General features: G+C 45.4%; 1 protein-coding gene across 2 annotated transcripts; it reads left to right on the top strand.

Moving 5' to 3' along the window:
• The first annotated feature begins 6,478 nt into the window (after positions 1–6,478).
• LOC101782162 (MADS-box transcription factor 3) lies at positions 6,479–14,912 on the top strand. Of its 2 annotated transcripts, none has more exons than XM_004968501.4 (9): positions 6,479–6,704; positions 7,105–7,355; positions 12,074–12,155; positions 13,270–13,331; positions 13,510–13,612; positions 13,902–13,943; positions 14,028–14,069; positions 14,176–14,348; positions 14,624–14,912. In XM_004968501.4, exons 1-9 carry the CDS (start codon positions 6,690–6,692, stop codon positions 14,625–14,627), a joined length of 774 nt encoding a protein of 257 aa, XP_004968558.1. In that variant the 5' UTR covers positions 6,479–6,689; the 3' UTR covers positions 14,628–14,912. The 2 variants fall into 2 exon arrangements, with proteins under 2 accessions (XP_004968558.1, XP_004968556.1); XM_004968499.3 differs by having other exon boundaries at positions 6,561–6,704; positions 13,513–13,612.
• The last annotated feature ends 1,764 nt before the right edge of the window (positions 14,913–16,676 follow it).

The raw sequence follows: 16,676 nt of genomic DNA, 5'->3' as shown, positions 1-16,676 counted from the left end.
CCGGGCCTGCGCTTTGGCGCTTTTGTTGCAAGTGGAGGCCGTGCAGGCTTTTGAGCACCCTGGCCGGCCGGGGCATCCACCATGAGCTTCTCCATCGTCCTCCGGCCTGGGGCTGAGATGAAAGGGAAAGGAAACGGGCATGGCCATGGACCACACGAGGGTCTCGACTCCGGGGTCCCTATCAGATCACGCACCCGCGCGTCGTGGCCATTTGCCCATCTCGGCGTGTCCGCCTCCTCCGATCCGACCCGTCGACCACCGGCCGGCGCGGTGGTGCGGCCTCAACCGAAAGGGCGCGGCGTGGTTCGCCGTCGTCCATCCGTCTTTTGGATGGTCTTTCTTTGCAGACGAGGCCGCCTAACTGTTGAATTAAGCTAATCGGGCAGGCGCTTTTCTGAAACCTTTTCAGAGCTGTCTGTTTCTGCACTGTGCTTTCTTGGACCTTTTCTTCAGAGTCTGAAACTCCGAATCAATAAGTATTCTTTTTTTGTTCCTCAGGCTGCTGTGCTGAACTCGAGAAATTCAGGCTGTGATGCTCTCATCATTGATTTCTGCGTCGAGGAAAAAAAATCCATGGATTCGTCAAAGATGAACGGCACAAGCATTGGCCTCTGAAGAATCGCAGCAAAGATTATTACTCCTCCGTTTCAAATTATAGATCGTTTTAGCTTTTCTAGGTTTATAGATATTTATACACGTCTAGACATATACTATATTTAGATGTATACAAACATCTATAAATCTATAAAAGGCAAAACGACATACAATTTGGGACATATTTGGATGCTTTTGGACGCGTACGACGTCATTGTTAATTGGATGTAACCCGGACTTCAGTTTATCCAGCTTTGTTTTTTTTTTGGAACTGAAATCATCCAGCTTTCTGGACAAGCTGCAGGGCCTCTTGCATGCCGTGCCTTTCATCGGCAAGACAGATAGCACTTCCAACAACCTGAACATTTCCTAGCATAGGGTTCAAGGGGCACAAATCTTGCCTCAAATACACCAAGGACATCTATCAAGACTTGCATGTTGAAACTGGGTATACTGTTAAAACATAGGCCGTGCGGCAGCTTAGTTGTATACTACAAATTTCGGTGAAAATCCAGACATTTATTCAGGAGGTGAGTGAATCCAGTGATCCTGAAAGGCTGCAACACGGCTTCTGCACATACTACATGTGAGGGCAGTTATGCGTTTAGGAAAGTGTCACATGTCAGTTAGCACTATGATGGCCCTAGTCCCTTTCGACCAGCATGCATCCCTGTTGCTTGAGGGATGAGGCCTCCGGCAAGCAGATCAGGGTAGAGATCTTTTCCTTCATGTGGGAGCATGCTCACTTGTGGAAAACAATCAGTGTGGCTGCCATAGCATCTCCTCCATAGCCTGCCCATTTGAGCCAAGGTTGTTATAAACCTCCCTTCATTTGCTGTGTGCCTGTGATCGATGCATTGCATGTGTACTCACCTCTCCTTTTCCAACCAGTAAAGCTTTGGTTATGTGGGTGTGTGCCTGCTGAGAAGATGAAGTCGGATGGTTAAAGTTCTCTGAACCTCCCTTGAGTTCCTGAGCACGCAGCAACTGCACTCTGTATGTCCTTGATATGTCATGTCAGTATACTTGTGCTCTGTCCATCTCTGGCTCCTTGAATTCGTCAGGAACATTCATATGAATGCACATGATATTGTGCTGTATCCTACTAGGACATGTACTTTCACTTTAGAAACAAATTGATGCTTAATTAAGCACCTGCTGCAAAGATATTTTGCAAAACTGACAAACTGTAAATTTGCAGTCAATATCAATCCAACGTATATCTGGTCTACTTTACAGAATTATCATGTATAAACTTGTCTGAAATTAAATCTGGTGAGTAGTGTGCTTCACCATCCAAAACAAGGCTCAGTGCTGCAGTCAGGCATGAGTACCAACCGCAATGATTTCTGATGCTTGCAGTAAACCCCATGCCTTTCCAGATGGGAACTGCTCCTGCATTCCCATCCGAACAACACTAGAATGTGCCTGCTGGATCACTGGAGGCTGCCACAGTGGTCTAATAATTGGCCGAAAGCTAGCTGCAGCAGTGGTGAGCCCCCAGCAAGAAGTCCTTCTAGCTGCTAGTGCAGTGGGACTCGATCAAAACCCTGCACCTGTTGGCTTTTCACAGACTTGAATGATGATGCATCGCACACGACTACATGAGTACATCGTCGTCCATGAGAATACGTGTCTCAGCACACGTACGCTACCTACAACGTCCTGACCATGGATTGATGCAATTCGTGTATTATTGCAGGAAACTATTTGTTTTTTTGTTTTTCTTTAACGAACTGCACAAGATAGTGCGAGTTTCATTGATATAGCAGAAAAAATACAAGTCTACAACCCTGGGAGGCCATAGGCAGGAAAGCAAAAGAAAATAAGAAAGAAAAACAATCTATACTCGTCCGGTTGGATTGGGATATCGACGCGGTAGCCACTCAGCTCGAAAACACCAAAACCGACCGGTTGGATTGAGACATCAACACAGCTGCACCACTCCACTCAACAACGGCAGCTGAACTGAAGCCTAAACGCGACATCCACCAATATTCGCACTCTCATGTAGTCGCCGAAACCTCCAGGCATGACCCTGTACAGACATGAAACCCCTAGCCATTGCAAGCAGCCAGCCCGACAACAAAGTGACAACCCCTAGCCGCCACTAGACCTGCGATCGCCTTCACCTTCACGTGAGCTCAGCAACCCCCGTCAAAACTTTCCATCCAGCACCATGCCACCTTGCCACGCCGCCACCGGCTGCAGCCTCCCATGATCAACACACCACCAGCAGTGCCACAAGCTGAGTTGGGTCTCTAGAGACGATGCCTCCAAGGAGGGGACGACGCCAGTGGTGCCGCCGTCGCTCATCCAGCATCTGGACAGAGTTTTCACCCAGAGAACCCTGTGCAATAGGGATGGAGCTCCAAGATGACGCCCCCAATAGGGAGAACGATGTCCTAGGGTGCCGCTGCCATCGCCACCAGCAAGATCGCCAGCAAAAGCTTTCACCCAGAGCATCCCATCCCTAGCCACTGCACATACACAACACAACAGTCCCTAGACGGCAATCATGAAAGTCCACCCGGGTGCGGGGCCACTGTCATGCCTCCTCTTGCCGCGCGTAGACCACCTTTGGCTGCCCCACCATGATGCCTCACCGCATCATTGGCGCGTGTGCGGCAGCTGCCGCGTGCGGTCATCACCGCCCGCAGCGGCCCAGGACCGCCGAGGCGCCCCTTGCGCCACTGCCACCAGGCCGTCTCCGCCGCCGCATCCCGGTCGCTTGCGCCCCGCGCTCGCCAACCGTCAAGGCCCGCCGGGTCCATAGGCTGCGCCTGCCGCGACCGACGCAGCGCACAGTCTCCATGCCCCTCGCCGGGCCGGAGTCGCCACCGTGAGGTCCCGTCACCCTTGGCCGGGCTAGCGCCGCACGGGGCGTCACACCCACGCCGGCCGTCGCCCTCCACACGCACCGTGCACGACCACCCTGCCAAATTGATATCGGCCGACACCTCCACCGCCTCGGGGATGCACGGGGTTGCGCCTGCCGCAACCAACTCTTCACTCGCCCCTATCCGGACCGACGCCGCACGGTCCGTAACACCCACACCGGCCGTCGCCCTACTCACGCGGCATCCACGACCGCCACGCCCAACCGCTGCTGGCCGCCGCCGCCACCGCCTCGGGGACACACCGGTCGCACAGCCACCGGATCCGGCCGGCGCCGTGCCAGATCCGTGGCTGCCCGGCCTCCATCGCCGCAGGGTGCCGCCCATGCCGGCGAGCCCCCTTAGGCGGCATTGGCGTCCGCGCTCGCCTAGATCCGCCAGAGGAAGGGGAAGGGGCACCGCCGCCACCCTCATCGCGAGCCACATGGGTGTTGCCGCTCAGGCGGCGGCGCGGCAAGGGCAGCCATCGGTGGAGGGGCGGCAGCGGGGGTTTCGGTGCCCGCCGGAGTCGCCCACGCGGGGGTGACGTAGGGTGCTCAGAACTCGCTTTTTTATTGGTTTTGATTGGTCCAACAAGCAGTTCAGAAAGCCAAAAATGTTCATGGTCCAAAAATTGGCAGATTCTGATATCTTTGGAACCACAAGTCCACAATGCAAACATCTATCCATTGTTGATACTGAAATGGACTCCTGATCATGCTTCCAGCACGGTTTGCCCACATAATTAAATCTGAGATTATCGAATGAGCCGTCATTTTCGGTGCCACAGCATCATCTAGTCGGTGGTTTGTTCAGTCTTAGTCAAGTTAAATTTTCAATAGTGCATAATAAGTAGAATTACAATGCTATAATCCAAGAACTTTTGATTGGTTGGTGGAACACATGGATGGATGGCAAGTTGTGTCAAGGCATGCACCTGTTATTTAATACCATGTGTGCAAAGGTCAACCACCCCTCGGTGTGCAGTTTTTGATTGGACGTTTTGGTTTCACATCACCATGGTTCAATCAGCTGTACTTTTCGGTCCTTCTGGCAATTACCCAATATAGAACGACAAACTTTTCAGATTTGATCACATCTTGCAAGCTTGTCGATTTGATGCCACGTAAATTTATTTATTTATTTATTTATTTCTCTTCTCGTTTTCTGGTTCTTGTCTCTGTCCTAATATGATGATTTTTGTTTAGTTCTTGCGATTCCAACTAATTCCAGGTGGTTTTCAAATATACTAGTTACTAGTAGGTAGTAGGTACCAATATACTACCCATCTCTTTGAAACGCTGTACCATTGCTTGTTTCTTCTTCTTTTCAGGTGCAGAACTTTGGTGTCATGCATGCATGGCTAGTTGCAATACTCAGCAACAAGGGTCCAGTGGCTTGAGACCGTGGCAACAATTCTTGCAGAAACAAAACAACCACCTGCATCTCGCTGAATAACTATGGCCACTTCTGAAACTCCTCATGTCTTTTCTCCTTCTGCATACACAGGAAAGGCGAGCCCATAAAAGTCAGGCAGCTGATAGTAATGTTATAAGGAGGCTGATTTTAAAAACCCGGAAAAGAACATATCTTTCCAACAAATTTTGAACTTTCTTGCTCCATTCTGAGAGGAAGAAGTTCTGCAAGTTCCTTAGCAGTTAAACTTTAATTTGCACCGAACTGCCCAACCCAGGCTACAAGTTTGCACCCTGCAGCTAGCCCAGCCCAGGCTACAAGTTTGCAATGGGATCATGCTCCCAACTCTGATGTATCCATGCCACCAACCTATCTTCAGACTGACTGCTGATATACATGGATTAGGGGCAGCCCATTGGGTGGTAACTTCACAATGACATGTCGAGGAAGTGCTTCCACCGGACCGAAAGTGGCGCGACGTTTGCGCAAATTGCACTGGAATTTCGACAGGTAGCAAGGTTGATGATCGATCTGAGTCTGACGGTCGTCGAAGTGCGATGGTTATCCATGTATCACTGGCCCCAGGTCACTGATGGAGATAGCCGGGTGAGTGGGAGAGGGCGGTGGGCAAGGAAGAGGCCAAGAGGGCGATGCATCCACCACATTATATGTGAGGAGGGCCAGGGGTTGGGCTAACAGCAAGGGTCCCATCCCATGAGGCCATGAGAGCAACAGAAATGGGAGCTGAAATAAATAGGATGTCGCCGCTGGAGAGTACTTGGCCATTATCCCTGCATCATATATTCACTATACGCATATGTTCCAAACAGAAATGGGACAGTGTTTGTGCGATGTCACATGGGAACAGGGGGCATAAGCAAACAATGTCTCTCTCGTATGCCTTGTTGCACCTTCAGCTCTGATATCTGATCACAAACTGTGCAAAAAAAAACTGATGGTAAAATATGAATTAAGGGATCGATAACAATGCGTGCACAAATTAACATGTTAATCACTCGCAAAAAGAAATCATTTATATGTTTAATTTGGATTAGTAGCTCAAATTTATTAATTTCCTTGTAAAAAACTGCAACTTCTTGTTAGATGATAAAATCCATTGCATCGTCATGCTAATTAATCAATTAACCAGCGAAAGAATTGAAACAGATAACAGTAATGTGTTCTGGAAAAAATATTTCAGAAACAATTGCAAACTAATTCTTCCAAGACACAATGATGAGCTGTGTGTAATACAAGGTTAGCTTAACATGAACTAGCATTGTCACAAGTAGAGCCTGCCTATAAGTAGTACTAGCGTACTCTTTCACTCAGCTTGGTAAAAGTGCAACCCGGAAAGAGCAAAGCAAGAAATAGCCTTGCTGCGCCATAACGATTTTTGTGGTAACTGTGTACCAATACAAACAAAGCAATTCCCTCAAGTTACACGGATCCAGTTACAGGCATACATGCTGACTGCTGAGGTAGATGGAAGGATATATGTGGAGACCTGACAGCAGCCACAAGAGAGATCAAAGCATTGGTAAATAAAAAAAGGGATCTCTGCAAGACAGAAGGGGGGAACAATGCAACAAAGGCCATAGCAATTGGCCACTACATACAGCTGCTCCTAACTGCATCACCTCACATACCTTCCCCTTCCTCTCTTCTCCCATCACCTCTCTCTCTCTTTAATACCCCATCCCTCTTCTTCCTCTCCCCCTGCTCCTCCTCTCACATCCTCTTGTTTCCCTCTCTGGATCTCTTCCTCCAGAGAGAGCCCAAAGAGGCACTGCCACACCATCCATGCTCAACATGATGGTAATTATCTCTTGTCTTGCTCCTGGAAGTTAATAACTCAGCTAGCTTCCTTTCTCTCTTTGCATCATCTGTATAGCAGTATAGGTGTAGTAGAATCTTGGTTGCTATGTTGTAAGAATCTAGCTAGAGAGGCAACAAGAGGAACATACATGGCTGCTGCCTATGGTCTCTAATTTTTTTGGGGGAAAAAAGGCACACCACAAAAGGCAAAGTGCAAGATAGGAAATGGATCATGTATGCAGCTACTTCCTTCTGAAATTTGATACAGAGACAGATCACAGCTACCTGCATGCATGCCTGCTCTCTCTTAGGAAATTCTTTATTTGATTTCGTAGAGCAGGTCATTAATATCCTGTGTATATTATTTCTTGCACCGCTTGTTGATTCGGTTCCTGTTCAGACTGATCTGAGCTGCGGGCCGTCCACGGTGACTGAGCAGCCGCCGGCGCCGACCGGCTCCGGCGACAAGCCGGGGAGGGGCAAGATCGAGATCAAGCGCATCGAGAACACGACCAACCGGCAGGTCACCTTCTGCAAGCGCCGCAACGGCCTCCTCAAGAAGGCGTACGAGCTCTCCGTGCTCTGCGACGCCGAGGTCGCGCTCATCGTCTTCTCCAGCCGCGGCCGCCTCTACGAGTACGCCAACAACAGGTGATGCAAATGCCATCGATCTCAACTCCTCAGCGCACATATATATACATATGCATATTTAGAACAGTAAACAAAAGGCTATGCGTATGCATATATGTATGTATGTATGTATGTATATGTGTATACACACACACATATACATATATGTAAATCTTAGATCCTACACACCACGCATGCTGCTTCTTTTCTGTTTTCAGTTTCTTGCACTGTCCGAATTGGAGCAAGTTTGCTCCTAGCTTTCTCTTGGCAAAAGTGTGGGGAGGGTCAAATGGGAGCTGCATCTTTTGTTGTTACTTCATTCTGTTATCAACTGCTGTCTTGTTTATTTTGGTATTCCTGAGAAGAGCAACAAGGGGAAAGGAAATTACAACAGCTTCTTTCTCTGTATTTTCATTCCCCTCTGCTCCTGTGAGGCGAGGTGAGGTGAGCTAGATGTTTAGATAGATCTAGGACAGAGCTTGCTGTATGTGTAGTATGTCCTCAGCCTTTCGACCTTGTGTGTGTGTGTGTGTGTGTGTGTGTGTGTGTGTGTGTGTGTGTGTGTGTGTGTGTGTGTGTGTGTGTGTGTGTGAGAGAGAGAGAGAGAGAGAGAGAGAGAGAGCTGAGCCTCTTTGGCCATGGTGGTCCTGCTCTTTTTCTTGCTGTAGTTATGCCCTTTCCTTTCTCACTCTGCTAGCTCCCTGGCTTCCTCATGTGTGTGACAGAGCTGTAGAGAGAGAAGGGAGGTGCATGCAAGAGCTTTAGATCTCACACACCTCATGGTATGAAATATAAGCATATTTGCACACAAAATATAAGGCATCTAGCTGCTGCGAGGTGGTGATGGTCTCTACCCTTGGGTTCCCTTTCTCCCTCTTTCCCTTTTGTATCTTTGCTTGTGTAGAAGCAGATCTAGCTGCTGCGAGGTGGTGATGGTCTTTGGGGTTGCTCCTTCTTGCTGTACCAGTTGGTATGGTACAAGATGTGTCCACGAAAGTCTGTGTGAGGTAACAAGGAAGAGAGATAAAGGAAATGGCTACTACTATCTTCAGTTTCTCTTGCATCATCTCCTTCTGTCCCAGCCAGCCAAGGGCTTCATCCCATGTGCGCTCTCTCCCTCTCTCTCATCACATCACGTCACCAATTCACCGTGTGTGTGACTGTGTGTGGTGCAAAAAAATTTGCCCGGGCGCCTTCACGGGAGTTGTTCATGCACCTGACACCAAGACTGTACTTTTTCAAGAGGAAACAAACACAAACGTTTTGTGGTAAAGTGGTTGGGTATGTGTGTGAATTTTGACATTTAATTTGGTCTACACAAGAGTATTTTAACCTTTTCTATGTATGCATGTGTATGCCTGTCTCAACACACAATTCTTTGTTACACTAATAAGAACTAAAGATCACCACAATGAGCTGCTGTCTTTTCAGCAAACACACGCAATTAGTATGGTAATAAGCAAATAAAAATAAACCAGCTAGCTGATCATTTACTGAAGCTTTCCCTATAATTGTATGTTATAGGAAATCAAGCAATGCTTTCTTTAAATAAATTGAGAGTGAAGAATTATGTTCTGGAGTCAATTTGCCTACATGCATATTATGAATAATTGTATGTTATAGGAAATAAGCAATGCTTTCTTTAAATAAATCATGCATATTATGCTTTCTTTAAATAAACAACAAGACAACATGGCATATGAACAATGACATCTGAACATATAATTGAGTCTTATGACTTCACTAGTCGCTGTTGCACAGAAAAATGAAGTGATATTAAGCAGATGCATGTTTAGTAAAACAATGGGGTTACTTTATGTAACTGGTGGGGGTAACCATAATATGCATGTAAAAAGTATAAATGAGAATGAAAGTCAATTTGCCTATTCTTCTCTAAAAATCCAAAAAAAACAAGCTTTCTAATGAAGCTTGATTAATAGAAAGTATATAATTGACTACTACCACCAGTATACTAGTTTCCATATCCCATATTCTTTTGGGGATCAGTGTCTCCCAATATTTGCTTCCCAAAGCAAAACAACAAAATGTTGACACAGCATGCTAGGAGCACTAATCTGTGTTGACACGTGACCATGCATTCACTGTAGCAACTCTGAATAGATGAAGCAGGAGCATGCAAGCAAAACCCATTGCCTTTTGTTCATGGCTCGGTCTGTGTGACTGGTGCCTGTGCGTACAGGCTGCTGTGAAGCCAATGGCATGGGCGCATGGGGCATGGGCAGCAGGAGCACTGGCCTGCCTGCCACTGGGCCTGCATCGTCTTGCATGGGGAGACTGCACGAGGAGTAAAGAAAGCTGGTAGCTTGGTCAGAGTGGTTAAGGCCTGGGTAAAAGCCAAGGGCCGAGGAGTGATCTCTTGTGTTGATGTGTGTTGCTGGCTTGCTGCACTCCTTTACCCATTGGGTAAAACATGCTCACTGTTCCAACCCAATCATGTGAAATCCTGTGCCAGCCGCTGAGCAACACTGGCCACCCACCGGACAGGGTACTCGAGGATGCTAAGGTTTCATTTCTTTGGTCATTTGTCGAGGAGCCTGCTGAGAGGGATGTGAGCGTTTTGCATTGCAGTAGCTGCTGATGGTCCTTTGCATTGGAGAAGGGCCTCCTTGTGATGTGACGTGCTGCTCAAATCTTGATTTGCCAATTAATGCACCTCCATGTTATGGTCATTTAGGGGGAGGGGGTCTCTGATCCATATATAGCAATTTTGTTTCATCGCTTATTTGTTGTGTATTTTATGCGGCATTGTGCATATTATTTTGTGTGGATAAAAGGGCTTGAAGTTGGTGAGGAGTATGCAAGGAGTAGCTAGTAAATTTCCAGTAGCAAGAACAAAAGAGATCTCTGAAAAAAAATCTTCTCTGAGAATTTTCTGGGATACGTTTGGTACCCAATGATCACTACCTACCTAGAATACTAGCTTACTGCATCTGTGTATTCTGTTTGTATGTTAGGGAAGTGCTTTTCTTGCCCCTGGTATATACTTAAGCTTGTTGTTAGGTTCATTCTTTAATTTTGGTGGGCCATCTTCATTTTTCTCACATCATCTTAATTTTGATTTCATATTGGTCTATTACCAACCAAATGTAAAAAATAATAATCAAGTGTTAGTTTCTGGAGCGAATAACAGCTAGCGGAGTTAATTTTGCTTGAAAAGATTAGCTGGGGTATTGACTAGTATGTTTCTAAGAATTTGCTTGAAAAATGTTTTGGAGTTTCAACTCTCCAGGGGAACTAATCCTTGTTTAATTGATAAAGATTGTTAGTGTGCAGACCTACCACTGCACTTACAATTTCAAGTTCTATTAATAAATTTGAATTTGGTGGCATTATTATTCTTCAGTTAAAAAGAAAATATGTTTTCTCCAATATGTTTTGATTTAAGTTGCATTCTCTGTATAAAAAAGTGTTCTGCTCCTTAAAGCTAATGGTTGTTTTTTTATCACAGAAAAAATACGTGCCTTGTTTTGTTCAAGAAAATATCATATTTTAAGTCCAAAATTCCTTTTTTTTTGTCAAATCTATGTTTCAAGAATCCAATTCCAGTTTCTCTCTGTCATCCTTGGGATGTTAAGCTCTGAAAGGATGTCTGAAGTACACTAAAAGGAAACTTAAATTGATAAATATCAACCTTCTCTGAATTTTCCATTTAGAGAAAATTGTAATATACTCACCGTTCGTTCTCGAATACGATGAGAACGTCCATATGATTCTCGAGATGGACGAGTGAATATGGCTTTCTCAAAGCCGCGCATATATGGATCTATTCTTACTAAATAATAGTTTCAATCCAATTGTTCGTTTTGCTGCATTTACAGCACGTGGCATATGTGTATCCAGTGTTTCCACGCACTCTGTTACTTTTTCAGCTTGTAGTCTTCACCTTCCTGTTGTCGTTTTTCCATTAGCAGGACCTTCGGCTGAGGCCGGGGTGAAACTTCACAGAAATATTATTTATACTTGCCTTATTTTCTACTCCCTTCGTTCCAAATTATAAGTTGTTTTAGCTTTATTAGATTTATAGACTTTATTATACACTTAGATATATCCTATATCCAGATGCATAATAATATCTATAAATCTCGAAATGTCAAAACGATCTATAATTTAGGATGGAGGGAGTACTTCTTTAGAAGATTATGAAAATAGATTATATTAGCAATCTGTAGCCACTAGCCACTCGTTAATTGATGGTGTGAATACTGTAGCATGTCGGGTGGCACTGTACCATAGAGAAGCTCTGAAGTCCAGAGGCAAAAGATTCTCGGTAAAGAGAAAACCACTGTTGCAGACAGGCTTGCATGGCTCATAAAAGATGACCTGTGAGCTGTGCGAGCACAGGCTTCGGACCAATGTGTTATACGATGCTGTATTCTACTGTTCGGTCTCTTGCTTGGATTGTATGGGTTGCTTCGCCTTTTACTCTCTGATGAATTCATAGAGAACCTGCAGAGCGTCTGAGTGTGCATCCTGCCTACGGTTCTTCTTGGCCCTTTCAGTAGTGTCACACAGTGTGAAGATAGTGAACCCGGCCCTTTGGGCAACTAATTTGATCAGCGGTATAAAGAAAATGTGTATGATTTTGAGTAATTTTATGATTATATTGTTCTTATTAAGCAGTTAGTTGCTTGTGTACATGTGATTATAATACCTAGTGACTATAAAATTTTCTTCAAAAAGAGAGTGTGTACTAACTCCAACAGTTGACAACTTTGCAGTGTGAAGGCCACCATTGAGAGGTACAAGAAGGCTAACAGCGACACCTCCAACTCTGGCACGGTTGCAGAAGTCAATGCCCAGGTAAAATCGTGTCAATCTTTTCTGAATTGGTTCCCTTGATGCGAGTGGAGTAGTCAGTTCAGAATATAGCTTGGCTAGCTAGGAGAGAGATATCCTTGAATACAAGCATGGTCAACATTCCTCCTTACTGCTCTTCGAGAGAAAACCAGATGTCTCTGAGCAAGATCTTCAGACAAGAAATTCGGAGCAGGGAAGTACGGACATCATATCACACATGGGTATTACACTGAAGAAGTGTACTATCCACTCTCAGGATCCTCTGTTCAGTCCAGTGGATCATACTAGGATTGTCTTTTGGATCGATGCCCCAAAATTTTATGCTAGGAACCATGGGGATGGAGAAATCTTAGCGAAACCCAAAACAAACAAAATGTGTGCACATTATTAGCAGAGAATCGAGGATAGTCAGTGTCAGTGTCAATTTTTCTAATCACTCGTACACACTGATTTAAGCACACCACTTTTTATAAAATATACACTAAGCTGTGCCACCGATTGATTATTATGCAATGTCAATACACTGAATTTTGACCTGGTATTAGATACAATACCACCATCAGTTTTACCTGTTTCCAACTCTAGCAGTCTATGAAGGTTAATTTTGCTGACTCCACAAGTCCACATGAAATGCTAATGTGCTATTAAAACTGCTTAATAAAAGAAAAATAAGACTGATCCATGGCCATCCGATGATAGTGGTAGTATCTGAATTTATGGACGTGGACAAGCACATAGTAAAATCTCATACGATCATACGGTTTCTGGAAGTTTCCTTTGCATGTATGCAGCTCAGAGCCTCAGACTGCAGCGCTCTTTATACTTGCTAATAATTGCATTGACATAGATATTCAGCTTAGATATATTCATAATTTAAATCTAAAGTAGAATTCAGAAACCATTTGGACCTTACCTGTGGAGCCATCTTATTGATTTTAGTTCAGGTCAGCTTGTAGTACATCATGAATAATTCCTGCATGCCATTTCAAACAGGCCTAAATATTCCGTAGTGACACTGATTTTTACACTACTGTCTTTGTAAGGCCAGTGATATATATGTGGCAATTAGCATAAGCTTTGTTTACTCAGTGCATTCATACTAGCTATGAACTTGCAGCATTACCAGCAGGAGTCCGCCAAGCTGCGCGGGACTATCAGTAGCTTGCAAAACTCAAACAGGTAATAATAGCTTTCAAATTAGACCATAATCTGTAAATGCAAACAGAGTAGAACGCATATGGAAACAAATGATTTGTTGAAAAAAAATCTGTAAATGCAATATTCATGTATCCATTTATTTTTTAACGTAATTAACAAAAGGAATATTATATGTTGTCTAACTTATTTAATTATCTAGTAGGACCATAATGGGTGATGCAATTCACACCATGAGCCTCAGGGATCTTAAGCAGCTGGAGGGCAGGCTGGAGAAAGGAATATGCAAGATTAGAGCTAGAAAGGTATGTACATGCAGCATTTGTGGTATATGTAGATACATCATATACATATACATCCCCTGTTTGAAACTTTGAATGATGCATTAGGAGAATTTATGAGAACATAAATTATATCCCAAAAATTCCAATAAGAGCAGTCTCGCCTACTTAAAACAGGCCTATATATGCATGGAACTTGGGAAGAGAGCAGAAATATAAATGCCTCGGTTGACCAATGCATATGGGGAACAAATAGCCTTATGTAATAAGTTTTGAATTTCTGCTGATGAAATGAGCAATGCCTTTCTTGCAGAATGAGCTGTTATACGCTGAAGTTGAGTACATGCAGAAAAGGGTTAGTATTCAGCAATCCCCGCTTGCAGTAGTACCTTTTTTTCTGCTAGCTCCAAATTACATGTGGCGCTCGTTTTGTTTCCAGGAGATGGATCTACAGAGTGACAACATGTACTTGAGGAGCAAGGTAAATACAGTAGTAGCACTTGTTCATCTGAGCAAAAGTTCCAAGGCCCTGATCTTTTAAGCTGACTGATCACTGAATTTTAAGCGATTTCTGCCGCGTGCTGCAGGTCGCTGAGAACAACGAAAGGGGACAGCCGCCCATGAACATGATGGGAGCGCCATCAACAAGCGAATATGATCACATGGCCCCGTACGACTCGAGAAACTTTCATCAAGTGAACATTATGCAGCAGCCTCAGCATTACTCCCATCAGCTGCAACCAACAACCCTTCAGCTCGGGTATACTAGCTACACACAGCTCTCATTTTTATTTCTCACCGTAATGTACTGTATGTTCATACCTGTTTTCGAGAATACCAGTAGAACGTGCTTAATCATGCAGTTGGAGATCATAGAAGAGTGCTTTTCATAAACTTTTGATTCTATATCGATCGATATACGCCTGATGCTGATAGCATAATTGTACTAGCAACAGGATATCAAAGTTTTTACCCTATAGTAACCACATATTTTCTTGTATCTTAATTCAGTAAATACATCGTGCTGTGTTGCAGATGAAATTAACTACCCGAAGGCGCCGGTGTCGACGCACGCGCGCTGCTGTTATCATGTGTCCAACCGAGATCAAAGTAAACTTTATTTACGTTTGTGGAACTAATAATCGTGACTCGTCGATGGAACGCATGCAGGAGACCTGCTGCCAGCAGTATGCATATGTTCGTGTCAATTAATCGAACTGCTGTGTATCTATATAGTACATGTGGCGTATCAAACGCTTTAATATACTCTGTATGTGTTGTATAACATAATAAGTTGTGTCCACTTAATGTGCTTCTTTTAATTTTCTGTTAATCTGATGCGTGCATAGTGTTACTCGGTTTTTTGATTCTCGAGATCGTGCATTGCACTAGCTAAGTGAGAGAGAGAGAGAGAAAGATAGTGCCTATCGGAGTAGTACAAACTGCAAAGCCACCGGCACAAAAACAAAACGAAGAAAGAAAGCAACAACTAATTGCTACAGCTGATCTTCTCTGTACGTACAGAAGCCAACGGAACAGCCCAACAGGGATGGGTTACAGTTTTAATTTCTTAATTTGCTCTTGGTCACAGAGCAAACAATTCCCATATATAGTGTAGGTAGTCCATGACGTTGTAGATGGTCTGGAGGTCCATAATCTGTCATGGACTACAAGTCTACAAGGTCAGCCGAGGAATTTGCATCCGAAAAGGAGGAGGGATGTTATTTCAGACCACGGGCAGTGATTTCTATCGAGGGATAGGGCCGGGGTACTCATGCATGTATGTATCTGCAGTGATCTCATCTATCTATAAAAAAAGGGGGATATCTGCAGTGCTAGGAGAAGAATGTGCAGCTCCTTGCCACCGGAGTCGAGAAGGGCAGAGCCTGCGGCGGTAGGCGGCGAAGTGACCTCGGCGCCGGCGTGCGGCAAGCGTTGCGGGCTTGCGGCTCGGGCGGCGGCCGCAGATCTTTTTTCGGAAACGCTACCGTCAGGTCCGTCGGACGGACGCTCCCACCGCTTCTGTTCTTATCTGTTTCTACCGCTTTTTTCTTTCCCATTCCCTTTCTTCTTTAATCTTTCATCCCGACGTATTCCTCATCCATCTCGACGGCAGCACGCTCCCCAACCCCAGCAGGCTCGTCCCGCACCCCGGTGGCCTCGTCCCCCACCCCAACGGCGGCACGCTCCCCCACCATGGCGTCCTCCTCATCCACCCCGGCGGCGGCGCGCTCCTCCACTCCGGGAACCTCGTCCCCTACCCTGGCGGCGCCTCTCCCCCCACTCCGGCATCCTCAACCAACCGGGAGCACCCAACGCTCCGGATCCGGTGGCCCTCTCCCCGACCCCGACGAGATCCGAGCGGGGAAGGATCGAGCGGCGGCCATGGTGGACGACCTTCGGCGGCAGGCTGGTTGTCGTGGATCTGAGTGTTGCAATAGTTATTTTTGGATGTTGCAACAGTAGCTTTTGATGTTTCATCTGTTTTGCACCGGCTCCGGTGGCCCTCTCCCCGACCCCGGCGAGATCCGAGCGGTGAAGGATCGGGCAACGGCCATGATGGACGACCTTCGGCAACAGGCTGGTTGTCGTGGATCTGAGTGTTGCAATAGGTACCTCATGGTGTTGCAATAGTTATTTTTGGATGTTGCAACGGTGGCTTTTGATGTTTCATCTGTTTTGCAACAGTCTGACTTGCTAGCAATCGGGTGTTGCACCAACTTGTTCATGATATTGCATATAGTTATTTTCTTTGTTTCGTCTCTTCTTCTTTCGTTGTTGCAATGTTGTAAGAGATGTTTTTTTTGTTGTTGCAATGTGCCTATTTTGAATGTTGCACGAAGCAATTCGGGATGTTTCATACACGTAAAGGTGTTGCAATCCTCGATGTTGCAAGTGTTGATTTTTGATGTTTCGATAGTTATTTTTCAATGTTGTGACGGAGCGTCCGATAAAATAAAATTATCGAAAGCGTTAGCACTTCCCATCTTTTTTTATTTTGAGAGGGAATGGGCCGCAGATCTCGTAGGCCATATGCAGCGGCACACGAAACCCAGGGCTCGGCCCACAGTGTTCCGTTCCCGCACGG

This window comes from Setaria italica, chromosome V, assembly GCF_000263155.2.
Source record: "Setaria italica strain Yugu1 chromosome V, Setaria_italica_v2.0, whole genome shotgun sequence".
In the NCBI taxonomy this organism is placed as follows: domain Eukaryota; kingdom Viridiplantae; phylum Streptophyta; class Magnoliopsida; order Poales; family Poaceae; genus Setaria; species Setaria italica.
This window is presented reverse-complemented; position numbering and strand designations above follow the sequence as displayed.

Coding starts and splice junctions, on each gene's coding strand:
- LOC101782162 (XM_004968501.4), top strand. Junction 7,356..12,073: donor TACGAGTACGCCAACAACAG/GTGATGCAAATG, acceptor ACAACTTTGCAG/TGTGAAGGCCACCATTGAGA. Junction 13,332..13,509: donor AGCTTGCAAAACTCAAACAG/GTAATAATAGCT, acceptor TTAATTATCTAG/TAGGACCATAATGGGTGATG.